The sequence below is a fragment of the Choristoneura fumiferana genome, chromosome 17, assembly GCF_025370935.1.
Source record: "Choristoneura fumiferana chromosome 17, NRCan_CFum_1, whole genome shotgun sequence".
NCBI lineage: Eukaryota > Metazoa > Arthropoda > Insecta > Lepidoptera > Tortricidae > Choristoneura > Choristoneura fumiferana.
In genome coordinates this window covers 9,074,273-9,096,882 of record NC_133488.1, presented here as the reverse complement: position 1 = coordinate 9,096,882, position 22,610 = coordinate 9,074,273, and the positions used below count along the sequence as shown (strand labels likewise).

Here is a 22,610-nt window from a genome sequence, read left to right as displayed (position 1 = left end):
GATGGCGAGCGTCAGAAACGTTAGGAAATACGGCCTCTGAGTATTTGATATTAATTTCAATTTGATACCTCCACGCTCCTGAGAAAAAGGGTATTGACAGACGGATGGACAATGGGGGTTCTGTTTTTATCGATGGAGGTAAAAAAGGGGTAATCTGTGGAGCTACTGAAATGATGTTATTTTTTATTAGAGCTTTCCAGAGGAGCAATCAACCGAGATTTCGGTCTTGCGCCAGAAGCCAATGACACGTTGCATCCTTGTATCATGGTTTTACACGTTGTATGTTAGGTATATACCAGGGGTGGCCAACCCGTCGATCGCGATCAACCGGTCGGTCGCGACGTAATGTCCAGTCGATCGTGGCAAGCCAAAAAATATAGATACTGAACTATGCTGTTCCATTTAAGGTGTCAGAAGTATGCAATTGGTAGATCGCACAGGGTTTCGTAAGAAAACAGTAGATCTTGGGTCTAATCGAGCTGGGCACCCTGGTATATACCAAATTTCAGATCAACGGTGAACGGGAAGGGGGTAAATTTTCAAATACTGCTACATTTGACTAGACATGGGGGATAAATAACGTCACGGTGACAAAGTCACCGTGACTTGTCGTCAAAAGGTGTCACTGTGACTTTTCACAAAAGAGCAACGTTACAAAATCACATACGTTCGTACTGTTCCTAGCGCATTCTCTGTTACTCAAATCACTGTGAAGTGCTGTGACAGTCCTAAACCTATAAAAGTATGAAGGTTATTTTTAATCCCCGACGCAATAAGAGGGGTGTTATAAGTTTGGCCACTGTGTCTGTGTGTGTGTCTTTCTGTGGCACCGTAGCTCTTAAACGGGTAAACCGATTTGAATGTGGTTTTTATTTGAAAGCAGGTTTTTAGCGATAGTTTTTAGACATGTTTTATCAAAATTGGTTTAGCCGTTTTTGAGATATTGAACTTTGAAGTGACAATGTCGGGGTTTTCCGACTTTTTGTTGTGGATCAATTACTTGTGTAATAACGGTGTGATAAAAATACGGTCAGAATAGCACCACGACAATAATCATAATAATATGGTGGTTATATTAGTAACAGGCGTGACATAGTCACGTTGAAATAACAGTGTGTCAAAAAAACGTTCATTGCAGGACCGTGACGTGTCACAAATATCATGCAGTGACACGAGTAACAGGCGTGACAAAGGCACGATGACTTTTCACTGTGACTTTTTTGGACTACCGAACAACGGCTCCAAATAAATAAATAAATAAACGGCTAAACTGATAGTGTCTTTTCCAACCTCGACATTGGCGGAATCATCGATAGTATCGATGGAGCTATACTTTCAAGAATTGAATTGACTTTTTTGGAACGGGATCGTCAGTCACTGATATCAAAATGTAACGCTTTTCCCCATGTCTACATTTGACCTACACAAGACACAAGACCGTAACCAAGGCAAGCTAAATGAAATCGTGTAATTTTATACGAACAGTAATGTGAGTGTCATCTATCAAGATTAGGTACCACGGTTCCTTTATGATTAAAACCTGGCTGCAGGGATATTTTATAAGAAAAAACAACAAAAGACTTTTAATCAATATATTTATAATAAAAATAAATTAATTTTAAAATTACATGCCATGCATTTTATTCAAAAACATCATGAAAAAAAAAACAATTTACAGGTACATTTTCAAATAAGTTATTCATAATCTTGCGTAATATCGATATAACATCTAGAGATTTAAACCTCCCTCTCCTTAACAATAGTTTAAAGTTATCTATGATACTTTTCAATATTTTTGTAACTAACGTTTATTTAATTAACACTTGGAAGAGTACAAGTCATACATAATTCTTATAATTACTTACGGACAGTTTACACTAAAACTCAAAATAGGTAAGACTAAAGAATGAATACTCTCGTCGATAAAATTGGCTACCAAACAATTTACGAAGACATAATGTTACAAAAGTACAGTCCGTATAGTAAAATAGGAACTATCAATTAGTGTACCAGTTCTTGTAACCCATTAGGGGTCGTACTCGTACTCTAATCGAATTCCACAGGGTTAATTGAAAGGGCATCACAGAAAGGGGCAGTTCGTTGTGGTTTAGCGGAAAGTGTGAGCGGCCATGGGGAAGGAGTCCATGGAACGTTTGGAGCCGATGGGGAAGTGGGACAGGTCGATCTCGTCCATGGGGTAGTCCGGTCGGGTCCTCTTCTTGTCGTAGATTGACCTGGAAACACAACGTCGTCCAGTTTATAGCTTTGCAATCTTGATAGCTTTTTACAGCTAAATCCAAATATGTCCAACGCGTTCATACCCGTAGCTGTACGCCTCAAAACAGTAATAGAAAGCATTTGAAAAAAGTTACCAAAATTATACGTTGTTGTCATTTTCGTACATTTTAAAACTTAAATTCAAATATTACTGCATGACATTTTACAAGTGAGATAGTTTCGAAAAAAGTGAAGCCGTCATTTAATCTCCACTCTGTTATTTTCTAGTAAAATATGGAAAGACATTGCAGGCTAACAGCAAACCAGTAGGATTCAACATTTAATGTCCACTGTTATAGTCTAGTAAAATATGGAAAGACATTGCAGGCTAACATCAAACCAGTAGGATTCAATTAACTAAAGTTGAAAACAAACTTAAACAAGAAGAAGGTACTTGATGATGGAAAACAAACATTTGCTTTACCGGTGCCCAGAGCTAGGCCGCAGAAAACAAAAAGTTTCAACGTTCAAGTCCGTCAATTTATCGGTAAGATCTGTGACTATTTGCTCGTGTTTACAAAGACCGGACATGGGACAAAGTTAGTTAAAAGATATATTCTGTTAATTTATCTTTTGTTTGTAATTTTGTCAACTTCTTTTATTAGGTTTACGTTTGTTGAAACTTTGTGTGCCTCGTGACAGCCTCATCATCTTCATCTTCATCATATCTGCCCTAGGACGTCCACTGCTAGACATAGGCCTCCCCCATAGGACCTCCAATTGCCTCGGTTGGAAGCGGCTTGCGTACACCGTAAACCCGCGACCACCAGGTGAGATATTTACTACACAACTATTTTGCTATTAGCACGCTGCGATTCACGCATATCGTGCGTGGCGCGCTACAGTAATTTTAAGTTATTACGTATTAGCCACGTAGAGAACATAGCATAGCATAGAGTGGATAGGATATCGAGGGCAAGCACCTGGGTGGACGAGCTTTTTTTTTTTTGTTAAAATAAGTTTTAAAAGCAAAATGTGAACTAAGTAAGTAAAATGTTTTCAAGATTACTGATATTCTCTCTATACATAAAAATGAATCGTAAATTGTGTTGCTAAGCGCAAAACTTGGTAACGGCTGGACCGATTTCGCTAATTCCTTTTTTGTTGCGTTTTTTATTATCAAGAGAAGGTTTATAACGTATAATATAAGAAAAATTACAACGGGGGCGAAGCCGCAGGCCACAGCTAGTACTTAAATAGATTTAAATAGAATTGCTCGTTTAAAGACATATTTAAAAGATCTAGTTAGTGGCTTTACTATTACTACATACTTAGATTAGGTAACGCTTCAGCTAAAACGTAAAATAAAATATTCAGTTTGTACCGACTGCTAGCAGAATTTTAGTGAGAGTCCAATTATTTAGTATAGTCATCAGCACTAATATCTGACACAACAAGCGTGCATAAATATCTGACACGACTCTATTTCTAGGGCCGGAAGGGCGTGTCAGATATTTTTGCACGCTCCGCTGTGGCAGATATTAATGCTGGTGACTGTACGCCAATGTTGCATTACAAAAGAGATAAGCTAATCTCATCATCGTACCATTTTCGTAACTGTAGTAGTGAATTAGTATCAACATGAAGTGTTGCGTGCACGCTCAACAACAACACTCAACATATTGGGCATGTTAGTAATTGAAAACTGTCTCACTCAGTGAAAATAGAAATATGAATGAAAAAGTTTTGTGGTTACGCCGTAATCTTTTATGCTGTATTTCGTTTAGATGTAGCAGCTTAGAGTTCTAAAACATTAAGGATATGTTGGATTTATAGGATTTAGCTTACACAGGCGAGTCCAAGTAGTTGGCTCCGAGCATGTGGTAGAACCGCTTGGCGTATGGGAACGGCATTGACGTCTGGTCAATCTCGTCAAAGTTCCGTTTTCTTACGAAGTTGTCCAAGCCCGACCTGTGCAACGAATAGCTTAATTGTTGGGTCACAAAAGGCCTATACCACGAAGTGCAAAATTCGAACTTCGTATCTTGCCGTCCCGCTTACGCTAATATTAATTAATCCGAGAGTGAGAGGGACGCTACGATACGAACTTCGATTTTCATAGTAGCCCCCCTGAGGCCGTACCTATTGTCTATCGCGCTTAGGTTCGCGATCGCTTTACCATCTCTTTCTAACGTCATCCTATACCGTGTGATGGAAAGAATCGGTGAAAACGACCGTGACTTCAAGTGCGTTAAACAATAAGGCCTATGGATTTGGTTAGCCATCAGAGCTGTAGGGGGTAAAATAGACCGTGGCGGGCAATGTGGCTCTGAGAAACAGTGATAATTAAATGATTTTTCTTTATCATCATCATCATCATATCAACCATCTATAGCAGTTTTTTTACCGACTTCAAACTTCAAAGAAAATGTTTGTTACCTGAGTAGGTACTTAGTAATTTTTAACCAATTTGGATTTTATATTATTTTCGTATGTCAGGGCACACGTCCAATTTTTTGAAGAAAAAATACTATTCTTAAGTTCATTGAAGCAATGCAAGTATTTGATCAAAAAAATATTTTAAACATTATTATAAAATCTAAGTTGTAAGTTTTTAAAGCTTTAAACTATTATACCGAAGGTATAAAAGGCACAGTCTATAGAGCATAAAAATATACACAGAGCTATAACGATATGTATTGTGGCTGGTGGGATAAATATTGTATAGATATTTTTGACGTCAAGTCAAGACCAAGGTAACGTGGGTATACATATTTATGACCTTGACTGTAGCTAGTAGACTTGACATGACATTCAATGAAAATAATAAAACAAATACGCATCGTTTTTTTTATATTAATCATAGGCTATTTTACATACTGTACCTACCTAGCTATAAAATACTGGAATTGAAATGCAGTGCAGCGTTTACAGGTAGGTAAGGTAGCCTATCACAGTGTCTATTGTTCTCACAAATGAGAAAATCTCTTGTTGTGCTTCGATGCTGCTTACAATTCTTGCAGCTATGGTGATTGATTACATTTTATTTTGATTCCTGTCTTGAGCACATTTTGAGTACAAGGTATAGTCCTGGCAACGGTATGCTCTATTTCTTTTTGCCTCATTTTAGATGACAGTGATGGACTGATCGATATGGTCTCAATATAACGCTGCCTGGTGCATGGTTGGAAGTAGTCATGGGGGCAAAAACGACAAATGTATTTTAGTTAGTAATAAGTCATAAGTCATTTATTTGCAGAAAGTAGTGTACAATAAGATAGTGGATTGGAATAATAATGACACAACTATTTAACTACACAGTAGCATGCAAATTATAAAAAAAAAACACAATTATATAATTCAATTACAAGCAAATTAAATACTATATTCATTATAATAAAGATTACCCTTTGCAAGACAGAAATTCTTTGAAGGTGTAGAATCTTTTTTGCAGTAGCCAAAATAATAATTGTGATTAAGTATACTCTCGAAAATATGTGTCATACTAGAAAAAAAACGCTTTATACCTGTCTGAGAAATACACTGAGCGGCAAAAAATCTGGCCCTCAAATGTATGCAGTTATAGGTAATTTTGGATGGAGGGTGGGCCAAATTTTGTGCCGCTGTGTATATCATGCACCAAGTCGCTTTTGTTATGATTCTAAACAAATGTGTCGTTATCATTTAGAATGCTTAAATTTGTTCGATGGGTACAACCTAAGTGTTGTAAAAACAAACTGTAGTCGTAAACCGTGGACATGAAGCCATTAATCGAATTAATTAATGAAACTACACGTAAAATGTTTCGGTTAATTTAATTAAAAGTAGATACAACTTTGACATTATGTTCGGACAACCACTTGATTTGAGAACTGTAGAACTTTGCCGAAACGAGTTTCTGTATGTAGATAATAAATAAATAAGTATTAGTCGTAATGAAATTTAACTATCGTGAAATGGATCTGTAAATATGAGTACTTGAAGCTAGCACGTGTTGTATGTTGTATTATTTCGTGAAGCAGAATTATTTTGATATTATATTGACTTTACGGTATTTCCGACGTAGGTACAGTCGATTAAAAAGACATTGATACCTCCAAGGTTACAAAAATGTGCATGTACACGACCTTAATATCTACCTACTCAATAAAGACGTGTACATATTTTTGTATCTTTGGCCGCATCGATCGCTTTATAGTTAGTTTATTGTACAGTCGAACCAGTTGATTCCTGACCCACCGAACTGAACGTAAGTACTCACAGTGTCATAATCAATGCGATGATGTCACTATGACTTTTTCTACGAAAAGGTTCCACAGCGGGTCACGATTTAGTTGGTTCGAGTGTACATAAAATTCTTCATATTTTTTCTCACTGGTGCATTGGGAATATGCTGTGATAGAAGAGTTATTGCACTTACCGGTCGATCTCATCGAAATTGCGCTTAGGGAGTCCCTCTCCGTAATATCCGTAGTCCGGGGCTACCAGCGTCCACATCTGCTTATTGCTGTATGGGCTAGCAATCAGACATGCATTAAAACACGTTAGATTAGAAAAGGCTACCAAATAATGGTGAGAATTTTTTTGAGATGTCGAGACGGCTTCCACGTAAAACAATATTTTTTAGCAAATTGAATTCACAATCACATTAAATTATAATTACAGAAAAACGTGCAACTTTTGTAAGAAGAAGTACGTGTTTAAGTTCAGTGGTGGCCTCTCAACGAGATAAAATGGTCGTTTATGTTGTAGCAAATTACGCGGCAATTTTGATATCTTTTCAGATTACACGGAAATTAATCTGTGGAAATTATAAATGGCGAACCAGATGCCTCAATACGGACTTCAACCATTAATTTCTTTCAAGAAAATCAAAATCCTAGAGACTTTACACAACCTTAGAAGAACAAATGAAATCCGATAACTCTACACAAACGTCTTGTTCTAGTGTTCTTGGTGACTATAATAAATTGTGCGTAGGGATTCAAAGAGTGTCTGTTGAAATTCTACTGATGTTATCTCAATGTATATGTCGGCGGCCGATCGTAAAATCCGCCAGATCACGAAATTCCTTAGGCATATCGTGAAATGGCGCCATATATACATATACAAACAAAAGGGGACCCTTGGTAATATTGGAGCGGGGAGGTAGGTAATGAACTATCAAGAGCTGGCTTTACTTGACGAAACTGGCTAATAAGAATAACTAATGTAACTGACGTTCCCTGTCAATATGCATGTGATTGTACAGTCCGTCATAATATCTACGCTGAGTATTTGGCAGATACAGGGAAATGTTTGTGAAGTGAAAATATAATATGCAAGGATGAACTTCGGCAAATGATCGAAGTTTTGTTTGAAGGTTATGTTTCGTTGAAGGCAACTGCTTGATAATTTACAATGAGGGTTTAACAATGGAGGCCGACAGGTGAAACATTCCTAGATGGCGTTTGTAATCGTGAGGTCGTTTGACGTTTCAGTCTTGCTTGCGATTGGCTCTTTTAATTATTTTTCAACCATTCACAAACATGACGCAAATGTCAAATGGACCTCACGATACCAACGCCATCTAGCAATATTTCAGCTGTCCGAAAACCCTCATTGTACGCAACTGCGATAACTTACTTTACCAGCACTATTGGCTCTGTGCACGACATCAGCGCCACCTAGCGTCCGCAACTTTTTTGGCTCTGATGCTCTGACGTTTTGAAATTTCATCGCGACATTGTGACAAAAATCAAACCTATAACGTATTAATTTATAATACAAAATAACTGTGATACCGTGATTTGGGTGGACAAAAGGTTGTGAATTCATTTTTGGTCATTAAAATTAAATGAGGTAAGTAAAATTTATTCAAAAAGTGTGTTTTATTTTCGTTATGTCAGGGTTTGTTTACTTCATGTTTAGTTGTACTTTTACTGTAAAACGAAAAGATAAAGCTATCTTATTGGTTTCTTTGAATAACAGTAAAATTATATAATTGTTCTTATATCGCTAGTAATAAATTAAATATCGTTTTAAGGTCAAAATGAGTATCATTTTGAAGACCGTTTTTGTGAGTATCACTCAATATAAAATTTCAACCACGAACCGTTTCATAAGGAAAATTGTTGCTGGACATGTCCGAGATGTAGAGGAATTAAGAACAAAACAGAGGCAGTGTTCAATAATTCAAGCTCGCATCATAACACAAACATCTATAACTAAAATTAGGTAGTTAAAGTCTATACAAATTGCTTTGTTAATGACAGATTCATATGAGTATAACAGATAACAGAGCCTAGATTATTTCTTCTTTTGGCCACTATGAGCGCTGCGATAGATTTCATTACCCCCACCTAGTACTTCGCACCCTCCCAATACTTATGCATGTTTTTCTAGTGCGTGATTTTTGTTTGTTGCTTTGTAGAAAGTTCACCTCTTTGACTGTTCACCTATAACATGCACTTTCTTGGGCCTTCGTATTGTATGCAGCACCGCAGGGCACGAAGCACATTATCTGAATAATCTACCCCCCGCGCTGAGCAAACACCGTTAAAAGCCCAACCCAATACATTTCAGAGCAATATCGAAGGAATGTAGCTTAATGCCAACAGAATTATTTTATTCTCGTGACATCTCATGCGATATGTTATACCCACTGGATGCAATGAAAGTAATTCAAAGCGACACGTCCCAAAAACTTGTTAACGCAAAGAACTTTTAAACTTGAGAAATTCTTTGATTTACCTACTTCGACATTAGCAGTCAAGTATAAATGAGAATGCAAATTTGTTTTGAGCCGCTCGCTGCTTATATTAGGTAAGCGAAGTAAGGTAAGCCTAAGCATAACAATATGTTTATCGATGTAATTAAATGTGCTTCAAAATTAACGATCAAGCCTGGACTTAGCGAATTAAATAAGGAGCAAACGGTTAAAACTACATACAAGTAAGATGATTATTAAGAATTAGATATCAGATGTGTACGATTGAGCGTGAGTTATTTTTTGTTGCACTTACTTGTTGTCATATCGCCGGGAGTACAGATACGGCATAAGTCCCGAGTGGCGAGACTCCCGGACCTGCCGCACCAAGTTCCCGCCGTCCGCACTACGGGCTTTGTGACCTAGCCATACCACGTCACCAAGATTAGACATCTCAAAAAAAAATTAGCTTGTCATATTTCACTAAGAAAAGCAAACATATCTTACCTCCAAAGGAACTGAAGATAAGGGAATCAAAGACAAGAGTGGCTGCAATCACTTTATTTTCTAAGATAATTATAGTATTTATTAAGATCAAATTGCTAATGGCTGCTAAACCAAAATTATTTCAAGGTATCACATGTTGCGTTGTACGATTTGAGAAAATATTACAAATTCAGATGGTTTTTGAGAACTTTAATATTAACTATATTTTTGGCCGTTTAAACAAAGTTACCGCCGCCGAGCGAATCTAGTTGGCGGACAAAGTTGCTCCCACCGAGTGAGTCTAAGTTTCGGACCATGTTTCCACCTCCCAGGGTGTCCAGGGTCCTCTTGACAAAGTTCGGCCCGCCGAGCTGGTCGAGATTCTTCTTTACAAAGTTGCTGCCGCCAAGGGAGTCAAGGTTTCTCACAAAATTGCCTCCACCAAGAGAATCCAGGTTACGGACAAAGTTGCCGCCTCCGAGTGAGTCCACAAATCTTGTCTGTCTCTGGCCATAAATGTCTCTCCCAAGAAGGGTGTTGCCTCCGATACCGTTCAAATTCCTTCCGAGTAGGGTCGAGCCCCCAATACCGTTTACGTTCCTTCCAAGCATGCTTGAGCCACCAATGCCGTTAAGATTCCTGCCGAGCATAGTAGATCCACCTATTCCATTGATATTTCTACCCAGCAAAGTTGATCCTCCGACCCCGTTTAGATTTCTCCCCAACAGAGTGGACCCTCCAACTCCGTTTAAGTTCCTGCCCACCATCGTGGTTCCTCCTAATCCGCCCAAATTACGCTCCCCAAACCTGTTGTCATATTGCATTAGGAATCGCATGAAATCTTCTATTTCTTCTCTTTGCTTGTATCCTGTAACAAACCCGCTAGTCTATACATTTGAATTGATAACATCGAAATATGACAATTGTAAAGTGCATTACAAGAAAACAGTACTCACCGTTGTTAATGGAAAACGGATGCACAGTGCACAAAAGCGTTGTGATAAATCGTCGTGCGGAGGTTCTGTGAGTGATTAAGTGCGCAGATCCATCACCGGAAGAAACACATGGTGTCGAACAGGAGGGTGTATTTACAGACAAAATATGTGCAAATTCATTGAAATACCTCAATATTTTCCAAGAAGTGCATTGGGGTCAATAAAACACCGGTCGGTTTGCGATTGGTGTTGATACTTACATAAAAATAAAAGAATGTGAGAAATATTTAAAGTTTCGTGATCGTAAATGGTTCAAATGAGGGTTAAGTTTCCAAAGTGTGGGGTTAGTAGTGGGGGTGTGTTAAGAAGAAATCTTATTGGCATTCTCAGTGTGCAGAGAAACAGTAAAGTCTCGTTTTGTATGACAATTTCTGTGATTATTATATTAAGTTAGTTGATAGAGTTCTCACCACTGGACTCGTAGCGATCTGCGTTGTGTTCGGCGGCACTCACATCCTGCTCCTGTTAAACAGATACACTCTTATTTATAAAACATTATCTACCACAAAATACTGTCAATTATTGTCTACGACGTTTCTTTACGATGTGTGCTCCGATACGAGTAAGACAAGTAAATAACGATTTGTTAACAGTGGATGGCGATATAATGAGGTTGGTACTTTAAAGTAGATTAAGTATGGTGTATTATGAATGCTATCGATTTATTAACTCGTTCCATTAAAGTATAACCTTGCAGTAAGCTCCGCTGGTTGTAAGGGAAATGTGGAAAAGCCATCATAAGCTTCGTAGTCCGAGTTGTTATTTGAGTGGCAAGCCCGAAGATTAAATATCTGATTGGGAGCTTAACTAGTTATTATTTTCTGGGCGACATTACGCCGCCACAAAGCTCCTGATGACTCGAATAGTCCCGAGTTAATGAATATTATGTTACGACCGTCTTCAGAATAAATGCAAAAGAGGCCAGACGACACCTCGCCGAAAGTACTAACAATTTGTCTCGTAAATGTCAAGAGAAATACCTATCTAAATACAAATTAGGGTCGAAAAACATAATGTCTCAATACCGACGGCATATTTTTGCGAGTTCTACTGGAGGCGAGGCGATATTTTTATTTGGTATCGTGAATTGGCTTTGAAGATGCTTTGATAAATTAACGCGGAAATGTAGTGCCGGGGAAGTCAAATATATGTCTTTTTCTTCTAATGTAGTAGGAACTTATTTATTTATTCCAAATTCGTGATTCATTTTTTTAATGTAAAGTCGAGTGTTTGAAATTCAGAGGTCATGCAAAAAGACTACAATTAATTATTGGTTCAGTACTTTCGGTAACAAGATCTTGGTAACAAGTAATTTTTTGATCATAATTATAAACTCTAAGGTGAGAAAAGTGTACAGTGCGTGATTGGTTCCCTAGACACTTGATGGGGGCTTGTTCGCAGTACTGGAAACTGAAAACAGAGCCGTGAAGATTTTAATGACAACATGAATTAACACTTTCTAAGTGGCTTGTTCTGCTCCAGCACGATACCCTAGTGTACTAAGCATTAGTAACACCACAGGAACTTCGTCTTGGGCCCCACAACTAATTTAACGGAACATTTTACAAACATGAAAGTAATCCTTACTCTAGATTTATACACAACATTCTGCTATACAGATTTATGTACAAATCCCCTAAGGGATTTCTGAGCACTGTTCATGATTAAAAAGTAATTAAGAATTTAATGCAATATTTTCTAGTAACGATCGAGTTTCCTGGTAAAACTATGATTTCTAATTAATTGAATTGGTGTGTTCATAGGACTTTTTTACCAAATGTTAGTTTAGGATCTTACAAGTTTTATCAAACTATGGTAGAATTAGACACATATATGTAGATACACTGAAGTTGGTTGAATATTACCTACGTTGGCACATTTAAATTATGTAAATGAACAAAATACAATAAAAAAATCTCTATTTTTGAAAAACTACACAACAATTGCAATAATACAACTTACGAGTAAATATACCTAAACAAAAGTGCAGCCATTTTTTCAAAACAAAATATATATTTAGAAGTATTTTGACTATGAAAGCTAACATATATCTAAGTAAATATAATATATACCTATAGGTGAAAAATTAAAATTAAAAAAAAATTAAAGGGATGTATCGGGTTCAAAAATAACTCTAAACATTTTAACTATATCTACCTACGTTCAGTGGAAGTTTTGAACATGATGATGATGTTTTAATATGTTCAGTGGAAGTGTAAAAAATTAGTTGGACATGTTTTGGACAAATTGGACAAAGTCTCCCAATGTTATATTTAGGTAGGTATTTATTTAATTTAATGATGGTGTGGTTCCTGACTGTTGGCCTCTTGGAGAACTATCCATGAAGTGGCAATGGGCGGGCCGGTGGATGCAAGTGGAGAGTTGTCGTTCATTGTGGTTTTCTAAGGGGGAGGCCTATGTTCAGCAGTGGATGCCTATGTCAGCGGCTTCCGGCTGATAGCGGATGATAGTCTACGAACCTGGTGCTGGTCGGCAGTGCAGCAGACTAACAGCGCCGCCAGAGTGACGGCCAGCGCTCCGCTGGCTCCGCGCATCATTGTTATCTAAATAAAACATAAGCAAAACTGAGTGAAAAGGAAAAATTATACATATAAAGCCACATAGAGACTTACGATTTCCATCGGTAAAAGTCGGATCTCAATCGGAATACGTCAGCATCCGAAGTGTCAATCAATTTATTGTACTAAATGAGTGACATTTTCATATGAATCGGTCGAGGAACTCTACATATATTATTCAGTGTGAAATGTCGAAATGAAAAATGTACGGATGCACGATGGGTATTTCAGCTATTTAATTGAGAGCTAATAATAATATAAACTTGTAAACAAAAACTTGATCAAAAATATGTGAAGACGACTCTATTGTTAACGGCGTAGAAGCGTGTTGAGATATTTTTGATCAAATTTTTGCTCACTAGTTTATGAACTGGACTGTACATGTAATTATAGTTGTTGTCTGTAATTTCATCTACAAATACTTCGGTCAGCGTTATCTAAAAGAAACTAGGCAATTTATCATGATATAAAATATATTGTGCTAATCCAGATTATAACCGGTGTGTCGATGTCAGAAACATAATACGTTACTTGTTTGTGCATGAGATAATTATAAACGTCCTTACATCCTCCTCACTAACTTTCCCGCAAAATAACAGATCACTTATTATTATTCCCCGCAATGGCGGCCTTAAGGCTTGGGCCAATGTCAGTTATATTAAAGATAATATTCTTCTTCTTCACGTTGTATGGTGATTGTAGTTTTTGCAACTTGATAGCTAAATTCCAGAAATCACGCGGAGACAACTTGCGCATTAAAAAATGACAGACACGAGAGAAATAAAGAATTTTGTGGTCACTGTTCACTGTTAAGGTTAATCGCCGCATAAAACACTATCAAAATTATACTTCAACTAGCCAAAGAAGCAGAAATAACCAAATTAGATATCGTCTTCATTCGCCATGTTCGAATGCTACAAATCGAATCAACAGATCACTTTCAGTACCCGTTTGCGTTATATGGAAATTGAGACATTTCAAACTGGCATTATTTTTGTAAGTATGCAAGAGCCCATAAGCAAATATAATGTTTGAAACTTTCGTGATTTTCACTCATAATTAAATAGTTACTAAAACGGGACTTATCACGCTTGTAGTATTCACCTCGGAGTAGCGACCATATTGCATAGTATGTAAGGTATTTATTATATGGGCCAAGTTGCCCGAAATAAATGGATTTATTATTATTATTGCAGTGGTGTCTACTCAGGATCACGTCCACTGCAATGTAGTCAGAACATCGAGGTAAATATTACTAGCGTGACCAGCCACGTTTAGGTATTTAGCCGTGCAAATATTAGCGGTTAAAGTATTCATCTTGAAGGATATGATAGATAGGCCCCATAGGTATAAAATTTGTCAAAATCATTTGTAGCCCTGAATGTAACATCTACAGAAGAGAACGCTTTTCAGGAAGGTAAGTACTTCCGTAAAAACCTCTCCTTGCAGTCGGGTAAAAATACAATCCTCTCTTCCTATATTTTTACACGAAACCACACAATTGCTTGTTGTTTCTCATTGTTCAATCGTATAAACGAGTTTATCGCGGTGACGCTGCAGTTCCAGGAAGTGCAAGTTGCGAACAGCGAAATAGATTGAGAGAAATTTATTTGTTTGGTCATTTGAGATGGACTAGCGCGAGTGCATCTGAAACCTTGGTTAAATACTCTGAGTTGCTATTTAACTACTGCTTTTTCCTAAAACTTTTTCTTAACACAAGGAAGTTCATAATTACTTACATGAAGGTATTTTATTCTTAAAATGTCAAGGTTCGTTTTATTAGTTACTTAATAGGTATTACATGGCAATTAAGTACGGTAGGTTTGTATAAAATTAATAGCAGCTAGAATCCAACTATTTGATTCGTAACCCATAGTAGAACGTTCTCACAGTAAATAAGTGGCATAATTAAATGTTTCTCCTTGTCGGGGCTCAATATCACTATGACATTTACTGTGAAAAGGTTTCATACGATTCAGTTGATCCGATAGTGTTTTCTAACCAGTTACTGCATCGTCGATCAAGTTTTTCGGAAAACAAGACTACTTATAGTTGATAGTCACATTGACTTGTATAACAATATTGTGTAATATTATTGAAAGTTTTAAACCGTATAACTGATATTGAACCTTAAAGTTGTAAAGAATTTTCTCGACTAAGTATGCAAGCATAAACAAAAAAGAAAAATACTTATAAAACGCGACCCCAGAGTCCGGTTTAGAGTCTTTTAATTATTCTGCTCGTTATTTCTGAAATGCACTGGAAAAACTGCAGTTGTAATGTCACACGTGGCTCATAAATAGGGAACACAATGTTTTTGTCTTAGTTGCTTCAATTAAAAATTCTTTATAAAGAGCTTTCATTTAGAGACCAGTATTTTATAGCCTTTCAAAAGAATTATGAAATTATTCGTTCGCGAGAATTCAGCACGGTTGATTAATAAAATAGTTCTGAAAGTATTTCATAATATGAATGAAGTGAAAATGGGCATATAATCAAATTTTAATGACATTTTGAATTATAAATAAGTGATTATTTTCGTGTTCATACTCGCACTGTAATTTTTTCGACTTTGTGTGTTTAGGTATATTAAACAGCTAGTTTATTAGTATTTAAAAATAAGATGGTTTTATATAAATATAATAACGGAGAATAGAACATTATCAATCGGTTTTTTGTAGTCACCTGCATTAATATCTGCCACAGTGGAGCACACAAAAATATCTGAATGTGTCAGACACTATCGGCCCTAGAAATAGAGTCATATCAAATATTTATGCAAACTTTGTTGTGTCAGATACTGGTGCTGACGACTGTACATTTTTTCGACTGATCAGAGCAAGCACGAGTAATCGAAATCAACTTAGCCTTTGTTAGGCTATCGGGGATTTTATCTTCCACATGACAGTAGAAAGTGCTGGTTTTGTAAGCCGAGGTCGGTTTCCGGCACCAGCTGGGTCCAAGATACGACTTTCTACTTACTTTCTTATCTAATTCAATAAATCCCTGCAGCAGTCCATGTTTTCTCATCATGATCTGAACTGAATAAAAAATAGAGAATACTAGTCATGTTTACACGAAACACATTTTTTACAACAACATTTTTGACTGTTTCACTGTTTACTTATCCTTACACGAAAAGTTATTATGTTGCTCTGAAGTAATCTAATCTTAAAACTTGTATATTTTGTTCTTGCGTAGTTTATACCTTTATTTAAACTCGCTTTTACTTTAAGTAATTAAAATGTACACTAATGCAGTTAACTAGAAAGAGGGTATGTCTAGAAGCTTCAGTTTTCGTCACCTAATTTGCATATTTTAGCGAACGTGGCGAGAAGTGAGGGACACCTGGAATGAGTTTAAACCATAAAAAACTAATAAGTCTAACTAAAATATGATTTCATAATATTAAATTAAAGCTTTAAATTCATAACGAGAGAATTCGAAATAAGTTGTAGTTTAGTAGTAATGTACAGATTTTACTACTTCTGAATGGTATTTTCGAGTGATACCTAATAATCCCACCAAAAACATTGCACGTAAATTTGGCCAAGACTCATAAGCTCATAAAACTTTCCCCCCCGGAAAAGCCAAGCCCCTAAGCCTTGACTTAACTAACATTACTATTTGGTTTAAAAACTATGACTTGGCCATTTCATGGATAGTGAATGGCATAACATTGTGATGTAATTTAACTACTCACCGTCAAAAAGTCCGTCGGATGATCTGGCCAAATTATCGTATTTTATGTTTAAAAAAATTCTAAAGTATAAAAAAAGCTTCATAAATGAAACTTCTTGAATTTTCCAACGTTCTCTCCTACATCTTATCCTGTGAACTTGGCCTTTCTGGTCTAATCTAGGACGAAGCGATGACGGTTTGAAAATTACACAAAATGGTTCGAGAAAAAGTAGTTAGCGCCACACCTTCGTTTTTGTTCGTCTTGGCGGGGCACTGCCGTGTCCCCAAATAACATTAACAAATTAAGGGGCTGTTTCACCATCCATTGATTAGTGTTAACTGACGGTTAAATGTGATGCCGTCTCTATTTGTTTTGTTCGAATAGACGGAGACGGCATCACATTTAACCGTCAGTTAACACTAATCAATGGATGGTGAAACAGCCCCTAAATTTAGTCGACCTTTAAGTGTCTGCGTAAGGTGATTAAAGACATCAACGCGCTTCTGTTTTTGCCGCAGCGAGACGCCTTCATTTACATGCTTTATAAGGTTAATAAAGTCTTGACGATTAAATCTGCAAGCCTTAATTGCATAATGCTTAACTCGGATACCTCCTTTTGGAAACTTATGACAGGCCCCTTTAATGAATTTGGATACCATCACTGTCAGTTATGTAATTGTCACTTATTGCACCGGGAGATATAAATATGCGTTGGCGATAGTTGGGTCTGGGAGAAAAATTGGCCAAGTGCGACTTTTCCTTCATAGTGTTTCTTTATGAACAATAAAGTTTACCTCATAAGGCCATACTTCTAGCTAAAGGTCTCATGACTACAGAAATTATGTATGTAAGTACCCTGAAAGTTCTTATTTCTACATTTTTTTGTATGAAATAGACACACCAAAGGCTGTCTTGATTGGAAGAACTTAGAAGTTAGTTTTTTAACGATTTTAAGAGGCCTAGGTGTTTGATATTAATTTCAACTTGATTCTTCAACGCGTTTCTGTTTCTAAGCTTTAGTTTTATATAAGTACATTCATTATTTTAAAATAAAATATATAGAAACTTTTTTGTTTGTGGCTGTTGACACCTGATTGCCTTGGTCTTAGATGAACATTTTACTTTATGCACTAGAGCATAAAAAGTCATTTTATTTATGTCACCTAGATCCAGCATAAATACGAAGTTTAGGAGCATAAGAAGTGAAAAAGTTATTAATTGAACAGAGTCAACATGAAATTAAAATTTATTTTTTTCGGTAATGATACGGACATATTTCCGTAGCCGGGCTTCTTATATTTATCTCATTTGTAACAAATACAATCAATCACGTGCAAAGAATGTAATCATGTAATCCCATCTCCAATACCGAAGACCATCTTATATGATGTCATAAATAAAGCGCGCATTTAAAAATAGATATACATACACGTAATCACATTGTATTTTTTTTCATGTTAATTAAAAGGAACCGTTAGATATCTTTTTTTAGTACGACAACAAAGTCATGCATTCCGTTTGTTTTTAATAAAAACCGGCCAAGAGCGTGTCGGACACGCCCAAAATAGGGTTCCGTAGCCATTAAAAAAATTAAGTAATATTTTTCTAAGTATTTCGTATTTAATACGGAATCTTCCAAGTTTAGGTATATTTTATACCTTAGACTGCTATTTACTTTTAAACTACTAATATTTCTCAAGCAAACTTAACCGTTATAGTTTTCCTTGAAAGTTTGATATACTTACTATCATCCTGCATTTTTTAAAATTTCTCCACCCACCGGTTATATGCACTTAAAGTTGAATATTTCGCAAACATATCACTGAATCGAAAAATCATCTTAGCAAATCCCTAATGGTTTTAAAAGACCTATTCAACGATACCCCACACTATAGGGTTGAATGAGAAAAAAAATCACCCCCACTTTACGCCTATGGGAGGTACCCTTAGATTATTTTTTTTTTGAATTTTTTATTGTACCATTTTTTCGGCATAGTTTACATATATATTCGTGCAAAATTACAGCTTTCTAGCATTGATAGTCCCTGAGCAAAGCCGAGGACGGACAGACAGACAGACAGACATGGCGAAACTATAAGGATTCTGTTTTTGCCATTTTGGCTCCGGAACCCTTAAAAACGCTGTATTTCTTTTGGACAAGAACACCCGAATTTTCTAAAATGACGGTTTTATTGAGATTTGCAATACCGTAGTAACATAGATATACAAGGCTTTAGCTTTATAGCAGGGTTACTTAAACTTTTTGCAATGACGTACCACTCACAATTTAAACAATTCCCCTATAAAAAAAACAATTTTGGAAATTTCCTAATAAATATGTTTACAGACTGACCTACTGCGGACCCCTGATACACATGCTACGGACCCCTAGAGGGTCCGTGGACCCCACTTTAAGAAACCCTGCTTTATAGATAACTAGTAGCGATGATACACGTGCAGGCAATCATGCCTATTGACTCTAATCTCAGTATAATGAGCCGGGGTACCGTAATTTCTACAATTGACATACATTTTGCTATTTTTAAACCAATATCGAGTGGACTTGTTATAGCGGTTGGTGGATGGAGCTTACTTTAAAAATAGAGCATCTGAACTACAACCTTAGAAAGATCAAACTATAATTAGGGATATTGGATTAAAATTATATTTTTCTAAAACATGATTTCTGTTTCATTAATAAAATAACGCACGGAAGGAGGTTCGTATGAATTCCATATTTGAATTCTTGTTTAGAAATTAGATAATATTAATATCGTTATACCTAATAAGGTTTATCTCACCGTTCTCAGCGTTCTCAAATTTTCTCTGAGGACCATTAATTTTCCGCCGTCAAAATGGCCCTTGAAGGCTCCGATTTACATCGTAACTGTGACACTACATCGGATAACGGTATTGTTACCTACTTAATTTAATTTGAAAAGTATTGGCTTTATTTAAGCGTGAGCTAAAACGATTCGTAAATGTGTTACAATGTATATTAATTAAAAATACATATTTTTTATTTATTTATTTATACAACACACTGACATCTATCATTACAGGCTTGACCTAATGCGACAGAGAAGTTGCATACACAAATGTTGGTCAGGTAGCAAATAGGATAAATGAAATAATCTATTTAAATAAAATGAATCGCTGACATATGTATGTAAGTACACGCATAACTTCCGAACGACGGCACCGGATTGAATAATTCTTTTTTTGTTGTGTTCGTTATTGTCGGAACAAGGTTTGTGCTGAACAATATAAAAAAACCGGCCAAGAGCGTGTCGGACACGCCCAAAATAGGGTTTCGTAGCCATTACGAAAACATTAAGTAATATTTTTCTAAGGTTTTCGTATTTTATAAGGAATCTTCCAAGTTTAGGTATATTTTATACCTAAGGCTGCTATTTACTCATAAACTACTAATAATTCTCAAGCAAACTTAGCCGTTATAGTTTTCCTTGAAAGTTTGATATACTTACTACCATCCTGAATTTTTTCAAATTTTTCCACCCACCGGTTTAGATTTTAGAGGGGGGGGGGGACGCTCGATTTTAATGAAAATTTGCACTTTAAAGTTGAATATTTAGCAAACAAATCACTGAATCGAAAAATCGTCGTAGCAAACCCGTCGATGGGAGGTACTCTAAAAAAATTTTTTTTGAATTTTTAATTGTACCATTTTATTGGCATAGTTTACTTTCATATCCGTGCAAAATTACAGCTTTCTAGCATTGATAGTCCCTGAGCAAAGCCGCGGACGGACGGACAGACAGACAGACATGGCGAAACTATAAGGGTTCTGTTTTTGCCATTTTGGCTACGGAACCCTAAAAATGAGGGCGAAGCTGCGGGCAACAACTAGTTTAAAATTGTTCTGATTATCATTGAATTTAAAACTACTTTACACGTTTTAATGGTAAAAATCTATTTTAACACGGTATTTTTGCTGACTGTGTTTTATATTTAATTATTCTTGTCTTATCATTCAAACTACATATCCGCGCCAAATTGTAAATTAATCTCATGACTAGAAGTATTAGCTTCTATGTAAGTACAATGTTCGTAATTATAAGTAGAAGCTTGTATGTATTATTTTAAACAATGCAAATCTAACAACATGATCTATAAACAAGCAGCTTCAAGTTAAGAAGTACCGAATAGTGCCTGTAGATAAGAAGGATTAAGACTCTTAAGTGAAGAAAAAACTATATTCGTGCAAAATTTTATGTAAAATTACAACGATACTGATTTTTATGGTGTAAAATAATATTCCAGGGAAGCCAAATTGTTAGCACTTTATTTGAACTTTATTCCTGCCCCGAGCCACAAGCTCGCACTCACTTGATCAACACCTGTTGCAACTGTAACAAATCCTCCTTTGGCATTAACTTTTTTATGCATAGTAAAAAACTAATTTCATTTAAAATAATTGCAAAACAATCACATAAAATGATTGCACGAAGACGGCTCTATAATACCGATACTTTCGGTTATCTGGGCAATGATATTTTATAGCACTTAAGGGCGCATTCTATTTTGATACACTTATACAACAGGCTTCATTACATTAAATTATATACTTAAAAAAATGTTTATAACTTTAACTTTGGCAAAAAAGTTTTTCCTTAAACTTCACGCGGTAACAACGAAGAGGCAAAAAGTGGACATTTTCGTAAAGTTATAAATCATAGTTTATCTATTTATGGGCATTAAAAAGAGCTATTGAAGTATTTCCTGTTATTGCCATTAATTAATATGAACAAAAAAATAATAATTTAAAAAATCACATCACGCAAAAATACAGGTTATGGTACTCTGTACTTTTTACTTGTAAGCTTTCAAAAAATAAACCCTCCCTACGTACCTGAGTGTTAGTTGAGTGCGGTGGTGGCTGCGGCCGCGGCGGTGGTCGGATGCGTTGTGCCGTGGCAGCCTACGGGCCTCCTTATATATGGCCCACGCTGGGCGGAGCGCCGCCCAACGCTTATCAACCACACGCCTTCAAACGGGTTGAAAAAATACATTTGTTGACTCAACTTGAATGTTGTTATTAAACATCTGAATAAGAAAATGATTATGATGATGATGATGTTTGTATGTATGTGTGTTGTATTCAAATCCTGCAAGTCAAATTTCATCCACTTCTTCTCATATTCTGGCTTGAAATTTGGTACGGAACGCAAATTAACAAAAAGTTTAATCAGCGGGAAGGTTTCATCATTTTGTACCTGTCTGAAGTCGGTGCCTCAGCACGAGCCAGCAGGAGTGGACCTATAGTCGTCTACCTCACCTACACACTATAACTATATGGGCATAAATCACTCCTGCTGGCTCGTGCTGAGGCAACGACTTCAGACTGGTAGAAAATTCATTTTCATGGTTTTTTGTAGACGGTTAAATTTTTTGTTGTAATATTTTTTTTCACGCTTCTTAGTGTAAATAATCTAAGATACATTAGTTTAATGTCAAATGGTGGTCACCTTTTACGAAAGATTGTTTTTCCCGATGCAGAGACATTCATTATTGAAGAGTTCTGGTGCTTCACCACCCGTTCCATATCACCATATGCATTACGATGAGCATAAATTGCTTAGCAACTGTGTTAAAGTAATTGAAATTCGACCCGTGAAATACTAGTTATTCAGTACTCGTCGTAACTCCGATGGTCAACTGTGGTCTTCATCATCAGTTCCACTTCACCAAATGATGATTTTCAAAAGCAAATGCACGAGCTACTACTAAATATATCCAAATTACCATAGGTGTCCCTACAATAATTGAAGAGTTCCCTCCATTTCCTTAGAATCCAATCATCAGATCCTGATTCGGTTCTTATGGGACTTAATTGAAGGTGTTCCTATACGAATTAAAAAAAAAAACAAATCGGTTTACAAATGACGGAGGTAACAAACATAAATAATAATAATGATGCTAAAAAAATAATTACAACCGTA

At 36.3% G+C, this 22,610-nt stretch overlaps 1 protein-coding gene across 2 annotated transcripts; it reads right to left on the bottom strand.

Moving 5' to 3' along the window:
• Positions 1–1,578: 1,578 nt before the first annotated feature.
• LOC141436833 (orcokinin peptides-like) lies at positions 1,579–21,576 on the bottom strand. 2 transcript variants are annotated; one of them, XM_074099910.1, is made up of 7 exons: positions 21,521–21,576; positions 12,867–12,950; positions 10,797–10,848; positions 9,222–9,327; positions 6,638–6,733; positions 4,066–4,188; positions 1,579–2,234 (listed from the first exon to the last, which is right to left on the bottom strand). In XM_074099910.1, the coding sequence occupies exons 2-7, from the start codon at positions 12,942–12,944 to the stop codon at positions 2,108–2,110; spliced, it is 582 nt and encodes a 193-aa protein (XP_073956011.1). In that variant the 5' UTR covers positions 12,945–12,950; positions 21,521–21,576; the 3' UTR covers positions 1,579–2,107. The 2 variants fall into 2 exon arrangements, with proteins under 2 accessions (XP_073956011.1, XP_073956012.1); XM_074099911.1 differs by lacking the exons at positions 1,579–2,234; positions 4,066–4,188; positions 6,638–6,733; positions 9,222–9,327 and adding an exon at positions 9,395–10,259.
• Between the last annotated feature and the right edge of the window lie 1,034 nt (positions 21,577–22,610).